Source organism: Aquarana catesbeiana, linkage group LG02 (assembly GCF_042186555.1).
Source record: "Aquarana catesbeiana isolate 2022-GZ linkage group LG02, ASM4218655v1, whole genome shotgun sequence".
NCBI classification, from domain to species: Eukaryota; Metazoa; Chordata; class Amphibia; order Anura; family Ranidae; genus Aquarana; species Aquarana catesbeiana.
The window spans coordinates 56,477,065-56,501,455 of NC_133325.1; the positions used below are offsets into that span (position 1 = coordinate 56,477,065).

The window sequence follows — 24,391 nt, forward strand, 5'->3', positions numbered from 1 at the left end:
ATGGACCGTAATAAAGGGCCCAGGATCATTGTGAAGGGCCCCAGTCAGGGGCCAGGGGGGCCCCTCATAATTTTTTGCATCGGGGCCCTGAAGGTTCTAATAATGCCTCTGATATGTTCTATTTATATTTAGGTTTAGTTTTAATTTCTTTCTTTTTGTCTGTTTTGTTTTGCCTTTGGGCAGATTCTTGCCCAAGTGAAATAATGGTTAGTTAAAAGGAGAAGTCCAGCCTGAGCTTTTTAAGCTGGGCTTCTCCTATGAGTCACAGGAGTGCAATTAGTTTTGCAATCCTGTGACCCGTTTTTAGAGGAGAGCGGTCTGAATTCCGCTCTCCGCTGATGTCACTGCCATCAGTCGAGGCAGCTCATCATCCCCTTTTCCCAAGTCTGAATCCACCAGCTGCCTTGATTGATGGCAGTCTCAGGGAGCCGCTGAGACGGCACTCCCTGCTCCTCCACAGCTCAGTGCTCCAGCGAGCATGGAGAAGCAGAGAGGAGAGATGCTGACTGACAGGCTGCAGCTCTCCTCTCGGGGATCTGTGAAAACCGAGCCATCAGAGATGTTCGATCACTCGGTTCTCAGTGCAGAGACGGCGGGGGGACAGATGCAGCATCGGTCTGATGCTCCATCCACCGAGGTAAGTATGAATCAAAAAAAAAAAGCCATACTTCTCTTTTAAGTATAGTTGTTTTTGTTGAACCAGGTGATAAGATATGTTTATATTGATTTTCAAAATATTAGAAAGGATTGGCCTTCTCAAGTATCACTAATGTTGTGATATATGGGATGCGATCCAGACTATGGGCTTTTTGAATGTAACCTTGCAAACTATTTAATAAAAATTTATATTTAAAATATTTCAATTTTTTATATTTAGTTTACTAAAAAAAGTTAAACATTTTTAAATGTCTTACTTCTGATAACAAATAAAATAAAATATTTACAAAGCCACCACAAAATCTTTTTAGGTATTATTACAGTATAACTAAAGGCAAAACTTTTTTAGTTGATAGAGTGGAGAGGAGAACACCTGTCAGTTTTTATTGCTGTATGTGTCCCCATTAGGGAGATTCACCCTCTCTATTAGTCCTATTTACTGTTATCATCGAAAGTGAAAATGAAAGAAAATCCCAAATGTTGGCTTGTCCCCATTAAAAGTACAATAACAAAGGGCAACTCTTCCAATGGGGACACTAGTTCTGGTAACAACCAGAGATTCCCTGATTTCCCCTCACTTCCTGTTTTGGCTATGGGACAGGAAGTGAAGGAAAATCTCCCCAATGGGACACAGATGGCAAAAAAAAAACTGACAGGGGTTATAACCCCCCCCCCCCCCCCCAAAAAAAAAAAAAATGTTGCCTTTAGTTATACTTTTAATACGATTTCTTTAATTCCTATTTAGCAACTGGGCCATGACTGTTTTTGTCAAACATTTTATAACAAGCAAGGTAACAATATACAGATTGGAAAATTGTTATATCGTGTTCACTCTTACAATCGCACCAGTGGATTAGCATAGTGTATAAAGAAAAGCATTGTGTGGCAGTCACAATTATCTCCTAGTAACAGGATATAAACCAGTTTGAATGGAACATGATCAACAAAAGATTCAGAAAAGAGCAACCTAGTAAAGCAGCAAACCCCCAACACAAAGCAACTGTCTCCAGAACTGATGACATATACAGTGCCTTGCAAAAGCAAAAGTATTCACCCCCCTTGGCATTTTTCGTGTTTTGTTGCCTCACAACCTGGAATTAACATGGATTGTTTGAGGATTTGCATAATTTAATTTACAGAACATGCCCACAACTTCGAAGATTTTTTTTTATAGTGAAGCAAACAACAAATAGGACAAAATAAAAGAAAAAGCCAATGTGCATAACTATTCACCCCCCTAAAGTCAATACTTTGTAGAGCCACCTTTTGTAGCTATCACAGCTCCAAGTCACTTTGGATAAGTCTCTATGAGCTTGCCACATCTTACCACTGGGATTTTTGCCCATTCCTCCTTACAAAACTGCTCCAGCTCCTTCAAGTTGAATGGTTTGCTCTTGTGAACAGCAATCTTTAAGTCTGACCACAGATTTTCTATAGGATTAAGGTCTGGGCTTTGACTAGGCCATTCCAACACATTTACATGTTTCCCCTAAACCACTCAAGTGTTGCTTTAGCAATGTGTTTGGGGTCATTGTTTTGCTGGAAGGTGAACCTCCGTCCTAGCCTCAAATCACACACACAGTGGTACAGGTTTTGCTCAAGAATATCCCTGTATTTAACACCATCCATCTTTCCCTCAACTCTGACCAGTTTACCAGTCCTGACTGCTGAAAAACATCCCCACAGCATGATGCTGCCACCACCATGTTTCACTGTGGGGATGGTGTTCTTTGGGTGATGTGTTGCACCAAACATAGCGTTTTCCTTGATGGCCAAAAAGTTCAATTTTAGTCTCATCACACCAGAGCACCTTCCTCCATACATTTTGGGAGTCTCCCACATGCCTTTTGCGCAAACTCAAAACGTGCCATTTTGTTTTTTGCTGAAAGTAATGGCTTTCTTCTGACCACTCTGCCATAAAGCCCAACTCTATGGAGCGTACTGCTTATTGTTGTCCTATCTACAGATACTCCAGTCTCTGCTGTGGAACTCTGCAGCTCCTCCAGTGTTACCTTAGGTCTCTGTGCTGCCTCTCTGCTTAATGCCCTCCTTGCCCGGTCCGTGAGTTTTGGTGTGCGGCCGTCTCTTGGCAGGTTTGCTGTTGTGCCATGTTCTTTCCATTTGGTTATGATAGATTTGATGGTGCTCCTAGGGATCATCAAAGATTTGGATATTTTTTTATAACCTAACCCTTACTTGTACTTCTCAACAACATTGTCCCTTACTTGTTTGGAGAGTTCCTTGGTCTTCATGGCAGTGTTTGGTTAGTGGTGCCTCTTGCTTAGGTGTTGCAGCCTCTGGGGTCTTTCAAAAAGGTGTGTATATGTAATGACAGATCATGTGACACTTAGATTGCACACAGGTGGACATCATTTCACTAATTATGTGACTTCTGAAGGTAAATGGTTATCAGTTTCTTATTTCTGAAAAATAGTTTTATGTATATATTTTTCTAATTTTACTTCACCAACTTAGACTATTGTGTTCTGATCCATCACATATAATTCAGATTAAAAAAAAACATTGAACTAAAGGCTGTAATGTAACAAAATAGGTAAAAAGCCAAGGGGGGGGGTGAATATTTTTGCAAGGCACTGTACATATACATACAGTAAGTGAGTATACCCCTCACATTTTTGTAAATATTTTATTATATCTTTTCATGTGACAACACTGAAGAAATGACACTTTGCTACAATGTAAAGTAGTGAGTGTACAGCTTGTATAACAGTGTAAATTTGCTTTCCCCTCAAAATAACTGAACACACAGCCATTAATGTCTACCAGGCAGTGGCGGTCCGTCCATAGGGGGCGCATGGGCGCCGCCCCCCCCCCCCCTCCATGCAGTCACAAAAAAAAAAGTAAAAAAAAAAATTTTTTTAAAGCTGGCCCTTAAAAAAAAAAAAAATACAAAAAACGGTCCTTAAGTGCACTGTGTTCAGACGCCGGACACAGTGTGACGCCAGACACAGTGCACCTATGGGAAGCGCCACGTCTATGCAATCACGAGATTGCAGATGTGGCGCTGCATTCGCGGGCGTTTAGCCGGCCTTGCTGCGCTTTGTGAAGCGCCGAGTAGCTTCCGCCCAGCGCTAGTATCTATTACTATCGCCGGCCGGTTTGATTGACATCTGAGTATGATGTCACTTCCTGTTTCTCTCTCTCGAGAGAGGAAACAGGAAGTATGAGAAGAACGGAGCTCTCCACAGGAGACACCGCTGGAGAGGACAACACATAGCAAGGTAAGTAACGGGGGGAGGTGGGTTTGGTGGTGACACACACTGCTGCAATTTGGGGACACATACTGCTGCAATTTGGTGACACTGCTGCAATTTGGGGACACTGCTGCAAATGGGGGACACATACTGATGAAATTTGGGGACACTGCTGCAATTTGGGGACACTTACTGCTGCAATTTGGGGACACATACTGCTGCAATTTGGGGACACTGCTGCAATTTGGTGACACATACTGCTGCAATTTGGGGACACTGCTGCAATTTGGGGACATATACTGCTGCAATTTGGTGACACTGCTGCAATTTGGGGACACATACTGCTGCAATTTGGGGACACTGCTGCAATTTGGTGACACATGCTGCTGCAATTTGGTGACACATACTGCTGCAATTTGGTGACACATACTGCTGCAATTTGGTGACACATGCTGCTGCAATTTGGTGGTGACACATGCTGCTGCAATTTGGTGGTGACACAGGCTGCTGCAATTTGGTGACACAGGCTGCTGCAATTTGGTGGTGACACAGGCTGCTGCAATTTGGTGGTGACACATGCTGCTGCAATTTGGTGGTGACACAGGCTGCATTTTATGTGACACAGGCTGCATGTAAGGAGGGACTCCGCTGGGGGCACCTGATGTAAGGAGGGACTCCGCTGGGGACTCCTGATGGCATCTGGTGGCAGGCAACGTGGCTATTGACACGCTCGGGGCTCCCACTGATTCTGCATTATGGTGAGTTGAATGATTTCATTTTATATTACAATGTAATAATAGAAATAATGTGCTTCAATCATCCTGACACCATAACAACCATGGTGCCGGGATGATTGAAGTGATAACACCAGGTGTTTTGAGTATCTTTATCTGCTGATTGTTAAACTTTCTAGAATACACATATTTCTATTGTTGTGTAGGATCTGGGCCTGCTGTACCTCCATCCCTCTCTCCCTCTTCCTCCATCCCTCGTTCAACTCAGACACTAACCACACCACCTTAGAGCCACGCCCACTATTTGGGAGGGGTCAAAAAGGAAGGGCGGGGCCTGGCATCCCCCCATCCTAAAACTTCACCAGCCACCAATGCTACCAGGGTGTTGTCACATGAAAAGATATAATAAAATATTTACAAAAATGTGAGGGGTGTACTCACTTTTGTGAGATACTGTATATCTCAACGGTACACATTTTTAAAATTATGGCCAAAGAAAAAAAAATTGCAGTGAAGGGCCACTATACCCAAATAGATATTTTAGTTATAGGTGAGCATCTGGTTTCTAGTATGTCTTGAAAATCTAATCTCCCTGCAATAATTACAGACAGCTTCTATTCATCCAGAAGGTTTGGGTGTTCCTGCTCACCACCTTTGTGTGTTCCAGCATCACTTTATTCTTTCTCTGTAATAAAAAAAAAATCCACCTAGTGGACCAAATTATAAAGAAAGTGTCACGGTACTACTTACAGTGAGCCCACAAGCGAGCAGGTGACACAGGATCCCCCAGGGCGTGGAGTCTAAGGGCCAGCCGGTATTCTTCCAGGCACCCCCTCACGAGGGTTTGGGCTTAGCTGCGTGCTGACCCCAGGTCACGACCCCCGGGTTCACCCTACCCGCTAGGGAAGTACCAGGAGACACTGTCAGACAAGGATGGATGGATGAAGCAAAAGGAGAGCCGGATAGCGAGCCAAGGTCAGGGCGGGCTGCAGACAACGTAATCAGAAAACGCCGAGTCGGTACACAAGAGATCAGTTCACGAGAGGTCAGGTTTTAAGGCAGGGTACACAACGGGAGCTCCATAACAAATGTTGCTCATGCAACCAGTAGCTGGTTTGAAAGGGATTTAAATAGAGAAGCACATGAGTGGCTGGACAAGAAGTAGCAGAAAGGAATCATATATTAGATTCCTTCCTGTTCCTGTTCCTGTTGAGGTGTGGCCGGCGACACCCATAGCTGCAGAGTGCACAGAGCAGAACACAAGCTAGTGGAACAACAGGTACCAGCCGACCTAGCAGTAAAGGTGAGACACAGATCAGCTCCGCAGCTGATCTGTGACAGTACCCCCCCTCTTACGAGGTCCCTCTACACGTCTGGGGGCTGGCTTGGAGGGAAATTTCCGATGGAATCTGGTCACCAAACGTGGGGCTGAGACATCGGTGGCAGGAACCCAAGACTTCTCCTCCGGACCATTGCCCTTCCAATCAATGAGATAAAGTAGCCTCCCCTGGGAGTACTTGGAGTCCAATATTTCTTTAATCTCATACTGATCCGAGGTATCAGCCACAGGAGCGGGGTGAGAAGAAGGGCGAGAAAAGCGACTGAGGACCAGTGGCCTGAGCAGGGAGACATGGAAGGCGTTGGGTAACCTGAGATGAGAGGGCAGACGGAGCTTGAAAGCAACTGGATTGATCTGACGGAGAATGGGAAATGGACTAATGAAGCAAGGGGCAAATTTCATTGAGGGCACCCAGGGTCAGATGTGCTTGGTAGAGAGCCAAACTCTATCTCCAGGCAGGAACTTAGGAGCTGGACGGCGATGACGATCTGCTGCCGTTTTATGCCTGGAAGCAGCTAGATTAAGATTCCCAGAGACTTCTTTCCAGATTGACTAGAAGGACCTTTGGGTCTCAGCTGCTGCTGGTACAAGAGGAGAAATGGGAACAGGAAAGGGAACAGATGGATGCTGCCCGTAAACAGTGAAGGGAGATTTTCCAGAACTGGCATTGGAGTGATGGTTTAAGGCAAACTCTGCCCAGGGCAAAAGGTCCACCCAGTCATCTTGGTGGGCTGAGATGAAGGCACAGAGAAAACGTTCTACATTTTGATTGACACGTTCCATTTGCCCATTGGACTGGGGATGAAAGGCAGATGAAAAATCCAATTTAATCCCAAAGGAGCTGGCCAAGGCTCTCCAAAACCGAGCAGTAAATTGAACTCCTCTGTCAGAGACGATATGAGAAGGCATCCCATGAAGATGAAAAATATCCTTAATGAAAGTTGTGGCAAGACTGGGAGCAGAAGGTAGACCTGGGAGAGGAATCACGTGACACATTTTGGAGAACTGATCCACCACTACCCAGATGACCGTAGAACCTGTTGAGGGAGGAGGATCTGAGATAAAATCCATGGAAATACAAAGCCAAGGTATATCAGGCACTGGTAAGGGCAACAGTAACACAGCAGGGGCAGACGTGGAAGATTTGGATAGTACACAAACCGTACAAGCTTGAACGTATTCCTTGACATCCTTACAAAGAGAAGGCCACCAATAATGACGCTGAAGAAGATCACAAGTACGAGGTATGCCAGGATGTCCAGAGAACTTGGAGTCATGTGCCCAAGCAAGGAGTTTGGGACGAAATGCAGGAACTACAAAAGTTTTACCTGGAGGAGGCCGCGCAGACTGGAGATGAGTAGTGGCTAGAATACGATGCGGAGGACCTGGACAAGGCATCGGCTCGAAGGTTTTTGGCACCTGGACGAAAAGTAAGAAAGTTAAAATTGAAGCGGGCGAAAAAGAGGGCCCAGCGAGCTTGACGTGGGTTCAAGCGCTTTGCGGATTGTAAATACTGCAGATTTTCATGATCAGTATAGATGGTAATACAATGGGGAGAACCCTCTAGAAGATGTCACCATTCTTGAAGAACTAGTTTAATAGCGAGTAGCTCACGGTCCCCAATGGTGTAGTTCTTCTCCGCATCAGAAAACTTCTTGGAAAAGAATCCGCAAGGCTGAGACTTGCCCTTCTGAGCTTGGAGCAGGACGGCACCGACTCCTACTGAAGAGGCATCTACCTCCAAAGAAAAGGGTTTAGTAACGTCCGGACATAGGAGAATTGGGGCGGAGAGGAAGGCTGCCTTGAGTTTGAGGAAAGCATCAATGGCTTCAGGGGACCAGAGCCGAGCATTGACACCCTTGCAGGTGAGAGATGTAATAGGGGCCACCAAGGTGGAGTAGTTACGAATGAAATGACAATAGTAATTGGTGAAGCCCAAAAAGCGTTGGGTGGCTTTAAGACCAGAGGGCTGGGGCCACTTGGAGATGGCCCGAAGTTTGGCTGGGTCCATGAGGAGACCCTGAGATGAGATTATGTAGCCCAGAAATGGAACTTGTGTTTGTTCAAATAGACATTTCTCCAATTTTGCATATTGACAATTGTCCCGTAGACGCTGTAGCACATCTTTCACATGAAGACGATTGGTAAGTAAGTCTGGTGAGAAAATAAGAATGTCATCCAGATATACAATAACACAGACATACAGAAGGTCGCGAAAGATCTCATTAACAAAATTTTGGAAGACCACTGGGGCATTGCATAAGCCAAAGGGCATCACAAGATACTCATAATGTCCGTCCCTGGTGTTAAAGGCGGTCATCCATTCGTCTCCTTCCCGGATTCTTATTAAATTATAGGCCCCTTTAAGATCCAGTTTAGTAAAAACATGAGAACCTCGCAGTCTGTCAAAGAGTTCTGAAATTAAAGGAAGAGGGTATCGGTTCTTCACAGTGATGGCGTTAAGACCCCTGTAGTCGATGCAAGGATAGAGTGAACCATCTTTTTTCTCTACAAAGAAGAACCCGGCTCTGACAGGTGAGTTAGATTTCCTGATGAAACCCTTTTGCAGGTTTTCCCGAATGTATTCAGACATGGCTTGTGTCTCGGGGATAGATAGAGGGTAGACTCAGCCTCGGGGAGGAGAGGTCCCAGGTAACAGATCAATGAAGCAGTCAAAGTCTCTGTGAGGGGGAAGGCGATCAGCAGACTTTTTGCAGAAAACATCTCGGAAGGACTGATGTTGGGCAGGCAACATGGGAGTTGTGGAGGTCTCAGCCAGAGGAATGGAAGGAGGAGGTAGCACCTTGGAAATACATTGTTGCTGACACGGAGAACCCCAAGCCAATACTTGTCCAGAATTCCAGTAAAGATTCAGGGAGTGTTTCTGCAACCATGGAAGGCCCAGGATGATGGGACTGGAGGATTTAGGCAGAATTAGGAAAGAGATCACCTCACCATGCAAAACCCCAATGCGTAACTCAATAGGAGGGGTTTTAAACCGGATGGGACTCATACGCAAGAAGGAGCCATCTACTGCGGTCATGGAGAGGGGTATAGCCAAGGCAACAAAGGCAATGCCCAACTCGAAAGCTAAAGATTGTTCAATGAAATTTCCGGCAGCACCAGAGTCCACGTATGCAGAGAGTTAAAATTACTATTAAAATTATAGACTGATCATTTCTTTGTCAGTGGGCAAAGGTACAAAATCAGCAGGGGATCCAATACTTTTTTCCCTCACTGAATATAAGATGGCCCTTTGCCACTGACCACCTATACAAGTATATAAGAAGGTTCTTCACCACTGACCACCAATATAAGGGAGATTTTCACAGACCACCAATCAAAAAAGTTTCTTCTCCTCTGACCCCTCAATGTAAGGGGGGAGATTCTCCACTAACTGCCAAAGCAAGCTGGAATTTCTTCACTGATCACCATAAGAAGGGATACTACAGTTTTAACTGTTTGCATTTATTTTCTGTCCATTATTATTATAATATTATTACTGAAATATTATTACTGAAAATAATTCCGTGGTATAGAGCAGCCCCGTGTATTAAATATTGTAATGTGTCACATTCCTTCTTTTTCTTTTTTTTCTTTTTTTTTTTATATAATCTTTATTTGTATATGTAGTTTGCATGAAAAAGCAACACAATTTGAAAATAAACATAGAGAAAGTATGAAAAGTGTAAACCAGCTTGAATAAGCAGTGATCATGGTATATACATCATGAGGTCTGATTGACCGTCTGACATGGAGAGTGCCGAAGCATAGAAAGCAACATAACCAATATTGTAGCATATGAACGATAACAATAATATACTGCTCCGAGCCCCTCAATATGTCTTTACAGCAACTGTGACCCAATATTAACATTAGGAACGATAGCCAAGTGAGCAGGCATAGACAAAGTAGGGGCGGGAAGTGAGGGGGGAGAAGGAATGGGGAATAAGGAAGAGGAACAAGAATACCAAAGGCAGCACTCCATCATAACAGTGGTACTATCTTACATCACAAAAGAACAAAAGAAGATTCATTGGGTCAGATCAGGTCGTCTCTAACAGTGGAACTCTCTCAAAGTTCAAGTACCTGCTGGTTGTGGGTCCGGCGAGGTCTTGCCATTATGATGAATCCATACGGTCCAGCTACTAAAGAATTGATCATAGCGGCTTTTGGATGTCACCATCCATTCCTCCGCTGCCATTATGTCGTTCACCAGGCGGATCCAATCCGCTCGGTTCAAAATGTGGGTCTTCTTCCAGTATACTGCATTCAATCGTCCAGCAACATTCAGAAGGTGGGGTAACACGACTTGCAATAATGGTTAAGGGGGACGGTGGGGACATGAAGCAAAACCTCCATTGGGGAGTCAGGTAGATCAATATCTAAATTGGCTTTTGAGATCTGATGTCTTGCCAGTAGGATTGTAATTTGGGGCACTCTCACCAAATGTGTAGGAACGTACCCCGATGTCCACACTCCCTCCAGCAAGCATCTGAAAGAGCCGATTCTAGCAAGGCTGGAGGGAACTCCATACCAGCGGGATAGCAATTTGAACCCATCGGCTTTCCTTTGAAAGATATTGCTTGCAGCATCCTGTACAAAACTGAAATGGTATGCGGGATCATGGTAGGGGCCATGCAAAGCTTCTCAAAAAGAGTGGCGGAGGTGGATGAGCGAATGGCCTAGGGTAGACTGCGGGTAAAATGCTGGAGCTGCCTCTAGTGCCAGTCGTCTAAAGGAAAGCGGCCATATTGAGCCCTAAGGGCATCTAATGATAACAGGCCCTGCTCCTGGACAAATCTACCACACCTCACTTCTCCATCTGCCGCCCAAGTGCGAAAAAAGGAGAGATGCTCCCCTGGAGTGAACCAAGGGAAGTCTCCCAGGGGAGCTAGGGGTGAAACCATAGGGGTTAGCTGTCCCAATTTATTTAAGATATCCCATTATTGTAAGGCATGAGTAGTGGTATAATAATAATAATGTACTATAATCAGTAGAAAATGCCATTATTAGTAGGGGTTCCCTGAAAACTACCATTTATTTTAATGGTTCCCCCATGTTAGGAAAGTTTATAAAATGCTGAGTTAGTTTGGAGTAAACACTGCAGTTTCCGTTCCACTATCTATTATAAACAGGGTCCTAAGAGAGTGGGGGCCCCTCATAATGGCCACAGCAGGTGTGCAGACAGAAACACAAAAGCAAAGATCTCCCCAACAGAGTTCCCAAGGATGTAAGAAACTATTGGGGGATTAACACTCTAGCAACTATCAAAACCCAAATATCAGTTTTGGGTGGACTAACCCTTTAAACTGCCAGTTTATCTTTGACCTATGCACTTACCTTCTTCGGTGAGTTTGGGGAGTGTTGGGAATACATTTCTGCCCGTGTCCTGTAAGAAATCCAACATTTTCTAGTCCTATAAGAAAGAGTTTATAAGAGGGGCGATTAGAAAATAACCACAGTACATTAATACATTCAGCCTACAGAAAACTGGTGAAAGTAACATTAGAGGTTCATTTTTTCCTTTAAAATAATAAACATGCCTATACTTACCTGTGTAATGGTTTTGCAGAGAGTAGCCCAATCCTCTTCTTCTGGGGTCCCCCGCTGGCACTCTTGGCTCCCCCTCATCAGCGAGTGCCTCCATAGGAAGCAGCTTTCTCTGGGGGCACCCGTGCGGGCTCAATCACGAGCCACCTTGTTTACCTTCAGAGGTTGCTAGGGGTTCCTAAAGCAATTTCTGCCTCTCCAATATGAAACCACTGACACCACTCTTCCCATTGACCACCATTCCATTAGGGTCACTCTCCACTGACCACCTACACTCCCATATGAGAAGGCCTTTCTCCACTGACCACCTATACACCTACAGTGCCTTGAAAAATTATTCATACCCCTTGAAATTTTCCTCATTTTGTTATGTTGCAACCTAAAAATGTAAATGTATTTTTTTGGGGATTTTATGTGATAGACTAACACAAAGTGGCACATAATTGTGAAGTGGAAGGAAAATGATAAATGGTTTTATATTTTTTTTACAAATAAATATGTGAAAAGTATGGTGTGCATTTGTATTCAGCCCCTTTACTCTGATACCCCTAACTAAAATCTAGTGGAACCAAATGCCTTCAGAAGTCACCCAATTAGTAAACAGAGTCCACCTGTGTATAATTTAATCTCAGTATAAATACAGCTGTTCTATGAAGCCCTCAGAGGTTTGTTAGAGAACCTTAGTGAACAAACAGCATAATGAAGGCCAAGGAACACACCAGACAGGTCAACGATAAAGTTGTGGAGAAGTTTAAAGCAGGGTTAGGTTATAAAAAAATATCCCAAGCTTTGAACATCTCACGGAGCACTGTTCAATCCATCATTCGGAAAATGGAAAGTGTATGGCACAACTGCAACCCTACCAAGACATGGTCGTCCACCTAAACTGACAGGCCTGGGCAAGGAGAACATTAATCAGAGAAGCAGCCAAGAGGCCCATGGTAACTCTGGAGGAGCTGCAGAGATCCACAGCTCAGGTGGGAGAATCTGCACACAGGACAACTATTAGTCATGCACTCCACAAATCTGGCCTTTATGGAAGAGTGGCAAGAAGAAAGCCATTGTTGAAAGAAAGCCATAAGAAGTCCCGTTTGCAGTTTGCAAAAAGCCATGTGGGGGACACAGCAAACATTTGGAAGAAGGTGCTCTGGTCAGATGAGATCATAATTGTACTTTTTGGCTTAAAAGCAAAACACTATGTGTGGCGGAAAACTAACACTGCACATCACCCTGAACACACTATCCCCACCGTGAAACATAATGGTGGCCAGTGGCGGCCCGTGCATTGTGGGCGCACGGGCGCTGCGCCCCCTGATACCTCCACCGCCCTCCCTATTCATGTGCCTGGCCCCTTTCAGGATGCCGGACACATGAAATACTATGGCGGGGATAGACGGGGGGTGTGTATTTTGAAGCACGTGATTAGAGCCATTGGCTCTAATAGGCTTCAAATTAGGGTGGGCTTGGGGCGCAGAGTATGTCCCAATCCCACCCTGTTGTGTGTCATAGCAAATGAATTTTTAATATTTTCACACTAACGTTCCTCCCTGCCAATCAGCAGGCAGGTCAGTGAGACCTGTCTCCCGATTGGCCAAAGCATTAGGCGATCCTGTTGGATGCATAATGCTTTGGTGGAAGAGAAGACATGGCAGAAGAAGCCTGAGGAGCTGAGCGGACACAGAAGCAGCAGCCGCCGCTGCAAAAGAGGAGGAGGAAGCCCCGTCACTCGGTAAGTGTTGCCAGACCGGCCGCGCGCGGGGGGGGGGTACTGGGCATAAGTGGCTGCATTTGATGGGCACAAGGGGCTGCATATACTGGGCACAAGTGGGTGCATTTGATGGGCACATGTGGCTGCATATACTGGGCACAAGTGGCTGCATTTGATGGGCACAAGTTGCTGCATATACTGGGCACAAGTGGCTGCATTTGATGGGCACAAATGGCTGCTTATGATGGGCACAAGTGGCTGCATTTGATTGGCACAAGTAGCTGCATATGATGGGCACAAGTGGCTGCATTTGATGAGCACAAGTGGCTGCATATACTGGGCACAAGTGGCTGCATTTGATGGGCAAAAGTGGCTGCCTATGATGGGGCACAATGGCTGCATATGATGGGCACAAGTGGCTGCATATGATGGGGCACAATTGGCTGCATATGATAGGGCACAGTGGCTGCATATGATGGGCACAGTGGCTGCATATGATGGGCACAAGTGGCTGCATATGATGGGCACAAGTGGCTGCATTTGATGGGCACAGTGGCTGCATATGAAGCGCACAAGTGGCTGCATATGATGGGCACAAGTGGCTGCATATGATGGGCACAGTGGCTGCATTTGATGGGCACAATGGCTGCATATGATGGGCACAAGTGGCTGCATATGATGGGGCACAAGTGGCTGCATATGATGGGCACAAGTGGCTGCATATGATGGGCACAATGGCTACATATGATGGGCACAATGGCTGCATATGATGGGCACAGTGGCTGCGTATGACGGGTATAATGGCTGCAATTGATGGGCACAATGGCTGCATTTGATGGGCACAATGACTGCATTTGATGGGCACAGTGGCTGCATTTGATGGGCACAACGGCTGCATTTGATGGCCACAACAGCTGCATTTGATGGGCACAGTGAGGCTGCAATTGATGGGGGGGTTTCAGTATTTTTCAGTTTGTTTACGCTCCCCCAAGAATTTTGAGCACCAGTCACCACTGATGGTGGCATCATCATGTTGTGGGGATGCTTTTCTTCAGCAGGGACAGGAAAGCTGGTCAAAGTTGATGGGAAGATGGATGGAACCGAAAAAAGGGCGATGTTAGAGGAAAACCTGTTAGAGTCTGCAAAAAACTTGCTACTGGGGAGGAGGTTCACCTTCCAGCAGAACAACGACCCTAAACATACAGCCAGAGCTACAATGGAATGGTTTACATCAAAGAATATTCATGTGTTATAATGGCCCAAAGTCCAAACCTTAATCCAATTAAGAATCTGTAGCAAAACTTGAAAATTGCTGTTCACAGACGCTCTCCATCCAATCTGATAGAGCTTGAGCTATTTTGCAAAGAGGAATGGGCAAAAATGTACCTCTAGATTTGCAAAGCTGGTAGAGACATCTCCAAAAAGACTTGCAGCTGTAATTGCAGTGAAAGAAGGTTCTACAAAGTATTGACTCAGGGGGGCTGAATACAAAAGCACCCCACACTTTTCACATATTTATTTTTAAAAAATGTTGAAAACCATTTATCATTTTCCTTCCACTTCACAATTATGTGGTGTTTGTGTTGGTCTATCACATAAAATCCCAATCAAATACATTTTGACAAAACGTGGAAAATTTCAAGGGGTGTGAATACTTTTTCAAGGCACTGTATATAAGAAGGCCCTTCTTCACTGACCACCAAAGTAAGGGAGCATTTCTACGGATCACCAATCGAACAAGTTTCTTTTCATCTGACCACCAGTGTTAAAGGGGGCACAACACTCCCCACCAATGTAAGGGGGCACTATTCCACTGACCACCAATCAAAGAAGTTGTGTCTCTTCTGACCACCAGTGTAAAAGGGCGCTACACTAAACACCAATATAAGGGGACACTTGTCCACCAAGCAGAGAAGTCTCTTCTCAACTGACCACCAATGTAAGGGGGTCCTTCTCCACCCAACGTCAAAGCAAACTGGCATTTCTTCACTGATCACCATGAGAGAAAGTGCTACAATTTCAACAGTCTGTGTTTATTTTATGGCCATTAATACTATTTCTTTCATTTCAAAATTATTACTGAAAATTATTTTGGGGTATAGAGCAAGCCTGACCCTACTCCCCTTTTCACCCATCTGGGACAGGCTACAAAGTTAAAAGTTAATTTAATGTAAAACTAACACATCTACTCCTAAGGTTTAGGTGCCTGTGGTTAAAGGATATAAACTCTAATGCCCCGTACACACGAGCAAACTTTTCGACCGGACTGGTCTGACGGACCGAATCCGGCAGACAATCCGACCGTGTGTTGGCTTCAACTGACCTTCAGCAGGCTGTTTCTGTCGAAAATCTGAAGGACTTCAGAATTGGAACATGTTTCAAATCTTTACGTCGGAGCTCCGCCGGGCCCAGTTCCTATAGAGAAATCCGCTCATCTGTATGCTAGTCCGACGGACGAAAACCGACGCTAGGGCAGCTATTGGCTACTGGCTATCAAATTCCTTATTTTAGTCCGGTGTACATCATCACATACGAATCCGTCTGACTTTGGTGTGAACGTGTGTAGGCAAGTCTGTTCATTTGAAAGTACGTCAAAAGTCCGTCGGAAAGACTGTTCGGAACTTTGTTGCCGAAAAGTCCGCCCGTGTGTACGGGGCATAATGCCCCGTACACACGATCGGACATTCCGACAACAAAACCAATGGATTTTTTCCGACGGATGTTGGCTCAAACTTGTCTTGCATACACACGGTCACACAAATCTTGTCGGAAATTCCGAACGTCAAGAACGCGGTGACCTACAACACGTACAACAAGCCAGAGAAAAATGAAGTTCAATAGCCATAGCGGCTCTTCTGCTTGATTCCGAGCATGCTTGGAACTTTGTGCGTCGGAATTGTGTACACACGATCGGAATTTACGAGAACGGATTTTGTTGTCGGAAAATTTGAGATCCAGATCTCTACACACGGTCAGAATTTCCAACAACAAGCTCCCATTGAACATTTTCCGTCGGAAAATCCGGCCGTGTGTACGGGGCATAACAATGAACTTCTCTTATTTGCTCCCTTTTGGTCTGTTACTTGTACCGCTGGACCTATTTTGTTCTATCTGTTTGATAGGTGCAAAAAAAAAAAAAAAAGATTTTTCGAAAGAAATCTTGCGATTTTCTTGGGCTTTCTGTCTCTGCTGTTTGTTATCAGTTATATTGCTCCCACATCAAAGGCCCCATTCTCACTTGTGCGACTTGTCATGCGACTTTGGACCCCCACAGTAAAGTAGTTCCTGCACTACTTTGGTCCCCCACTCAGTAGTAACTCCCAGTAGTCAGTAGTAACTCTCTGCTGGTCCTCTGGCACTACTTTGGTCCAACTTTCACACGACTTGAAGGCAATAGACTAGGGTCGAAACAACTAATCGATTATGAAATTAATCAATTAATCAGCCAGTAACATAATGGGGTTAAAAAATAATAAAATTAGCCCTTTAGAGTACAAAAAGAGCAAATAATTGCTACTGTAAATATAACTTTCACTGTTGCACAGTAAAAAAATGAACCCCTCACAGTAGCGATTATTTGCTCTTTTTGTACTATAAAGGGCTATTTTTTTAAATTCTTTTTTTAATCCCATTATGTTACAAAACGTCTTAGGCCTGGCTCCCACCTATGTGTTTTTTGGTGCTTTTTGCAGAAATGCACTACAGTTCAATTAACGGTCACATCTAGGCTTTTTTCAGCTGCTGCGTATTTGGAAAGGGTCAGGGACTTTTTTTCAATGCAAAAACTGTGCTTTTTTTGGTTCAATATGGAGAAGCTGCGTTTTGCAGCAATTTGTGTTTTTTTTTTTAATCTGCCCAACAACAAATTGGCCAAAAAAAAGGCATAAAAAAAATGCAAAAACGCAAAATGCAGCAAAATCACGTACGCAAAAAATCAAAACGCAACAGCAAAAAGCACTGCAAAAACAGATCAAAAGCAAACTGCATAGGTGTGTATGCGAATCTTATGCTGGCCACACCGATCAATTTTCAGACGAGAATATTCAGACGAAAAATCTTTGTACATTCGCTGAATGAAAGAATGTTGTTTGAAAATTTCACTTGCTTTCAACATTTTGTTTTAAAACCAATGTCATTTCTGAACGAAAACCTCATACACTGTCTGAAAATTCCTTTGACCGAGAAGTTTTCTATCCTTTCTAAATTTTCCCGTCACTGTGGTTGAAAACAAACATCGATTTGACCCCACTAATGATCGGAAAATCAAACGAACGTTCTTAAAATTAAATTTTTTTTTGAAGGAAGACATTGTTTTTGTATGGCCAGCATATAATATATTACAGTTCAGTTTGAAAATCTGCAAAACAGTCTTTAACTTTTTTTTTCTTTTAACCGAATACCGACCAGCTGCCGCAGTTGTACTGCGGCAACATGGCTTGGCTGCGCGAATCGCCATATCATGTTACGTCGGTAACATAGACGGCCACTAGGGAGCGCGTGCACGCCCCCTGCGCCGATGCGAGTGTATGGCGGTCGCGATCACCACCCGGGTCCCGCGATCACTCGGGGCACACCGAGAACCGGGATCTGTGTGTGTAAAAACACACAGTTTCCGGTTCTCTGAGGGGAGAAAAGACAGATTATGAACAGTGATCTGTCATCTCCCCTATACAGTCCCCTCCCCCCTTCAGTTAGAACACACACTAGGGAACACAATTAACCCCTTCACTGCCAGTGACATTTTTACAGTAATTAATGCAATTTTATAGCACTGATCGCTGTAAAAATGCCAATGGTCCCAAAAATGTGTCAAAATTGTCCAACATGTCCGCCATAATGTCGCAGTCCCGATAAAAATTGCAGATCACCGCTAGTAAAAAAAAAAAAAAAGCCATAAAACTATCCCCTATTTTGTAGATGCTATAACTTTTGCGCAAACCAACGTATATAAGCTTATTGCGATTTTTTTTTTTACCAAAAATATGTAGAATACATATCGGCCTAAACTGAGGAAAAAAAATGTTTTTTACATATTTTTGGGGGATATTTATTATAGCAAAAAGTAAAAAATATTGCGTTTTTTTTCAAAATTTTCGCTCTTTTTTTGTTTATAGCGCAAAAAATAAAAACCGCAAAAATACCACCTAAAGAAAGCTCTATTTGTGGGGAAAAAGGATGTCAATTTTGTTTGGGAGCCACGTCGCACGACCGCGCAATTGTCAGTTAAAGCGATGCAGTGCCGAATCGCAAAAAGTGCTCTGGTCTTTGGCCAGCCAAATGGTCCAGGGCTGAAGTGGGTAAAGAGGAGTTCCACCCCCCAAAAAATAAAATTAGTAATGTTCTTAAAAAAAATTTAAAAAAAAAATTTGGAGAAAATTTTTTTTTTTACTCACCTCTAAATGCCTGTTGCTAGGGGGTCCCTCGTAGTCTGCCTTCTTCGGTGCCTGGGCTCCTGATGTCACTTCCCACGGCGCAGGAAGGGAGATCGCCTCTCCACCCTCCCTCTTGTCAATCATCTGGGACACGTCACAGGTCCTAGATGATTGCGGGGCCAGTGACGGCGCGCAGCTCGGCTCGCGCATGCGCAGTGGGTGCCTGGCTGTGAAGCCACAGCCGAGCGCTCACAGTTGAAATGCCAGCGCCGACGAGCGGAGGGGGGGGGGGGGGGGACGAGCGGGGCTTCGATCCCTGGCATCGCTGGACCCTGGAACAGGTAAGTGTCCAATTAAAAGTCAGCAGCTGCAGTATTTGTAGCTGCTGACTTTTGATTTTTTTTTTTTTTAAATGGGAACCCCGCTTTAAATAAAAAAAATTGATCCGAGTCTGATGATATTTACTAGATTCAACCTCTAATAGTATATACAGTATATGTCTTCTGTCCGTTATTCTCAGTGGATTAAAGATTTTACTCCCTAATCATACAGTTGGTTATTTATATTTACCACTGTATAGAGGTATTTAAGAATAAAAATGCCTTTTTTTAAACTTTACATATTAACTAATATATACACCACACTTTTTTTTAAGGTTATTAACTGATTAATCGAAACAATAATCAACCAACTGATCGATTATGAAAGCCCTCAAAAATCGCATCTGCATGTTCTACGTGCAACTTGTGTGCGACTTTGTAGAGCAAAAGCAATCACATTGGTCAAAGCCGGAGTTGCAACAAAGTCGTACTCATCCAAAGTCACATCAAAGTCGCACTGTTAAGACGCAATGGAAATCACACGATTTTTAAGTCACACAAGTGCGAATGGAGCTCTAAAAGCTGGTCAGCTGCAATATATTACATTGTTCTTGGGTTACATTCACTTTCAGGGAGCTGTCAGGGTAAAAATGCTTAAAGCAACTTTTGTTTTCTAAAACAAAGACACAACTTAAAAAAAAACGTGGTTAATTGGTAGCTATAGAGCTATAGGTCACTCTGCTTTGCACATGGCTCCTTGCCTTCGAGCAGTAATTGTTTTATTTACATAGTAACGCAGGCGTTTGATGTATGTTTTACACGCATTAGCACACTTGTTCTGCAAAGGTGGGTTAGGACCTTTAAGATTTCGGTCCTGTTCACATCTGAGCGACTCGGAAGCATTTTTCGGGTTGCGCTAAAAATGAGCCAAACACACATAATGGGGTTGATTTGCTAAAGGCAAATCCACCGTGCACTACAAGTGTACTTGGAAATTCAATCGCTGTACATGTGAGGGGAAGCTCTGCTGATTTCTATCATCCAATCATATGCAAGCAAAATGCTGTTTTTTATTTTTCCTGCATGTTCCCCTCAGATCTGCAGCGACTGCGCTTGCAAGTGCACTTGCAGTGCACAGTGGATTTGCCTTTAGTAAATAAACCCCAATATGCGTCAGGGTGTCGTTCATTGATAATCGCACCCCAAACGCTCTAAAACTGGTGTTTTGTCACAAAAATGAAATATTCAAACAACGTGCCAAAGTCAGCTCCAAAGAAAGGGTACAGGAGCTGCTTTGGCATGTTTCTGGAGCGTGGAGGCTGCCCTACAGGTTGCGCTAAAAAAAAAACAAAAAAAACCCACAGGAAAAACACTATGCTCTCACATCGCTCACATGGGAATGGGCTTTAGACCCTTTGCACAATAGGCTGCAGAACTAGACGCTGTATGTGTGTCTCCCAGTGTCTTTCCACTTGCTTTGACTTTAACATACATTAAAGCGCTTACCACTTAAACATGCTTTTTTGATGCTTCGGTGATGCTTCGGTGATGCTTTTTTGAAGCTTTAATGAAGCTTGGCAAATGTCCTGTGTGTGTTGATATTCTATTTGTTTTAAAGGGGTCCAGTAGAACCTCAGCACATTAGTACCTGGCTGGGTGGGGGCAGTAGGCTGCCCCCCCAAGAAAATTGAGCACCAGCCGCCACTGGTAGTACCCCCAGCTCTGCTGATCCCCCACTCAGTAGTTACCCCCAGCTCTGCTGATCCCCCACTCAGTAGTACCCCCAGCTCTGCTGATCCCCCACTCAGTAGTACCTCCCAGCTCTGCTGATCCCCCACTCAGTAGTTACCCCCAGCTCTGCTGATCCCCCACTCAGTAGTACCTCCCAGCTCTGCTGATGCCCCACTCAGTAGTACCTCCCAGCTCTGCTGATCCCCCACTCAGTAGTACCTCCCAGCTCTGCTGATCCCCCACTCAGTAGTACCTCCCAGCTCTGCTGATGCCCCACTCAGTAGTACCTCCCAGCTCTGCTGATCCCCCACTCAGTAGTACCTCCCAGCTCTGCTGATCCCCCACTCAGTAGTACCTCCCAGCTCTGCTGATCCCCCACTCAGTAGTTACCCCCAGCTCTGCTGATCCCCCACTCAGTAGTACCTCCCAGCTCTGCTGATGCCCCACTCAGCACATTAGTACCTGGCTGGGTGGGGGCAGTAGGCTGCCCCCCCAAGAAAATTGAGCACCAGCCGCCACTGGTAGTACCCCCAGCTCTGCTGATCCCCCACTCAGTAGTTACCCCCAGCTCTGCTGATCCCCCACTCAGTAGTACCCCCAGCTCTGCTGATCCCCCACTCAGTAGTACCTCCCAGCTCTGCTGATCCCCCACTCAGTAGTTACCCCCAGCTCTGCTGATCCCCCACTCAGTAGTACCTCCCAGCTCTGCTGATGCCCCACTCAGTAGTACCTCCCAGCTCTGCTGATCCCCCACTCAGTAGTACCTCCCAGCTCTGCTGATCCCCCACTCAGTAGTACCTCCCAGCTCTGCTGATCCCCCACTCAGTAGTACCTCCCAGCTCTGCTGATCCCCCACTCAGTAGTACCTCCCAGCTCTGCTGATCCCCCACTCAGTAGTACCTCCCAGCTCTGCTGATCCCCCACTCAGTAGTACCTCCCAGCTCTGCTGATGCCCCACTCAGTAGTCACCCCCAGCTCTGCTGATCCCCCACTCAGTAGTACCTCCCAGCTCTGCTGATCCCCCACTCAGTAGTCACCCCAGCTCTGCTGATCCCCCACTCAGTAGTACCTCCCAGCTCTGCTGATCCCCCACTCAGTAGTCACCCCCAGCTCTGCTGATCCCCCGCTCAGTAGTCACCCCCAGCTCTACTGATCCCCGGCTCAGTAGTTACCCCCAGCTCTGCTGCTCCCCCGCTCAGTAGTTACCCCCAGCTCTGCTCGTACCCCGCTCAGTAGTTACCCCCAGCTCTGCTTGTCCCCCACCCAGTAGTTACCCCCCAGCTCTGCTCATCCCCCCGCTCAGTAGTTACCCCCAGCTCTGCTGATCCCCCACTCAGTAGTAACTCCCAGCTCTGCTCCTCCCCCACTCAGTAGTCACCCCCAGCTCTGCTGATCCCCTGCTCAGTAGTACCTCCCAGCTCTTCTGATCCCACGCTCAGTAGTAACTCCCAGATCTGTTGATCCCCCACTCAGTAGTAACCCTCAGCTCCACCGATCCCCCACTTAACAATAACCGCGCCCCCCCCCCCAACAAAATTGAGCACCAGCCATCACTGTTAGTACCCCCAGCTCTGCTGATCCCCCACTCAGTAGTACCTCCCAGCTCTGCTGATCCCCCGCTCAGCAGTCACCCCCCAGCTCTGCTCATCCCCCACTCAGTAGTCACCCCCCAGCTCTGCTGATCCCCCACTCAGTAGTCACCCCCCAGCTCTGCTGATCCCCCGCTCAGCAGTCACCCCCAGCTCTGCTCATCCCCCACTCAGTAGTCACCCCCCAGCTCTGCTGATCCCCCGCTCAGTAGTCACCCCCAGCTCTGCGATATGCGAACTGATTTGGGGGTGTCATTAACTTTTAACTGAAACTCCCAGCAGTTCGCATAGGGCAGTGTGAACTGCCGCCAGGTGACATGCGATGCGGGAACCCAGGGTTCCCGCATCACAGCAGTGTGAACCGGCCCTGAATGTGATTGTTAAATTCTGAACACAGCTACATCCCCAGTTATAGGAGGGTGTGCACACTTATGCAACCACATTATTTTATTTTTGCTTCCCCCCTAAAAGATTTCAGTTGTTTTTCAATTGAGTTGTACAGTTTATAGGTCACATTAAAGGTGGAAAAAGTTCTGAAATGATTTATCTTTGTCTCATTCTTTTACATCACAGAAACCTGACATTTTAACAGGGGGTGTGTAGATTAGAGGTCGAGGAACACTTTTGCTGAGCAAAATGCTGCCAGCAGAGCCATGCACTGCTCGGAATTCGGCAAAGCCAGCAGGAATTGGCTGAAGGTCAAACAGTATCTGGTCAGCTTTAAAGAGTATGCAAACCCAACATTGTATATTCCTGATATGTGCCTGTTGTACCATGTATTTATATGAAAAAGTCTCCTGTTCTGTTTGTATTGCTTCTTTTGTGTGAAATCCCAGGTGTTCCTGCCAGTCCCTATGCTTTCCTATTAAAAACTGACCACACTAGAAATGAGAGTACAGTGTGGTCAGATTCCTGGCTGTGCTGGGAACTCAGCCTGCTCTCCTCCAATGATTAGACTTGTCCTAACTTGTCCCTGATGCACACCCATTCACTGGGAAGCTCAGTGTGCTGCTGAGTGTGCCCCCCCCCCCAGCTCCTATGCAACTGAGAACAGATGATATGTGATTACTTATAAATAAGGGGAAAAAAAGGTATTTATAATGTTTTTTATGTCTATACACAAATGTTTTGCCTTTTATTTCTATGTTAAACTGAATGGCTTGTTTTATAAGGTGATTGTACACTTTAATTTCCTTTTATTCCCTTTATTTTTCCTGCAATTCTTCCTGCCCTAGGGTGACATCGCTCACTCACTGTACTATAGTGGTGCACCGAAATGAAAATTCTGGACCGAAACGGAAAATTCAGGATGCCCTTGGCCGAAAAACGGACAGTTTTTAAAATGATATATATATATATTTTTTTATTTATAATTGTATTGTATTTTGACTTTTTAATTAACCGTTTTTTGAAGCGCTTTTGTGTTAAAAAAGCGCAAGAAAAATGCATCCCTTTAAATTATATGTCTTCACACAGGTTCTGTTGTCGTATTTTGGTGCATATTTGGTCAGTTACAAAAACTCACCGCCCCGTTGAAATCGCAGTAAAATTGCACATTTTTCGGTGGCCATTATCGGCACCTTTTTTCTATCGGCAAAACGCTGATAACCCCATTTTCGACCGATAATTTTTGGCAGCTGATATATCGGTGCATCCCTACACTGTACTGTATCTATGGAAGAGCAGCAATGTCATCCCAGGACAGGACTGGAGAACATCTCCCTCTTTCCTCTTCTCCATTACATAGATGGGAAGTGCTCTGTAGTCCAAAATGAGAGCAGGTAGCAATATAACGGAAAAAAGTGCAGCAGAGTGTACAGGAAGTTATCAACTCGCTGGATTTCTGGCAGATTCAACAGGTATTTCTTTATTTCACTTATCGAAAAGACATAAGAGAACACTTTCAAGGGTACATTTAACTGACCAAAAGGGAGAAAATAATTGGAGTTCATTGTTAGGGCTTACAGACACTTTAAAGCAGGCATCACTAAATGGCGGATCGCGGTCTGGATCTGGACCACGTCACTGTCCCATCCAGCCAGTCCCGCTCGGTCCCACCGGTTCTTCTCCCAGTTTATGCTGCTGTCATTATCAAAGCAGAGTGGAGAGCTGGAGGCAGAAGAGTTTTGGATGGAGAGTGGGAGCTCCCGGAGTTAACTTTTCAAGCTAACTA

The 24,391-nt window shown here is 45.2% G+C and overlaps 1 protein-coding gene across 1 annotated transcript in view; it reads right to left on the reverse strand.

The window, feature by feature from the left end:
- The window catches only part of CCDC81 (coiled-coil domain containing 81), a 91,695-nt gene that overhangs the window by 64,638 nt on the left and 2,666 nt on the right, over window positions 1-24,391 (reverse strand). The window contains exon 2 of the mRNA XM_073612946.1: window positions 11,289-11,364. Within this exon, the coding sequence (XP_073469047.1) occupies window positions 11,289-11,355 (67 nt within the window). The 5' untranslated portion in view covers window positions 11,356-11,364. The remainder of the gene's footprint in view (window positions 1-11,288; window positions 11,365-24,391) is intronic.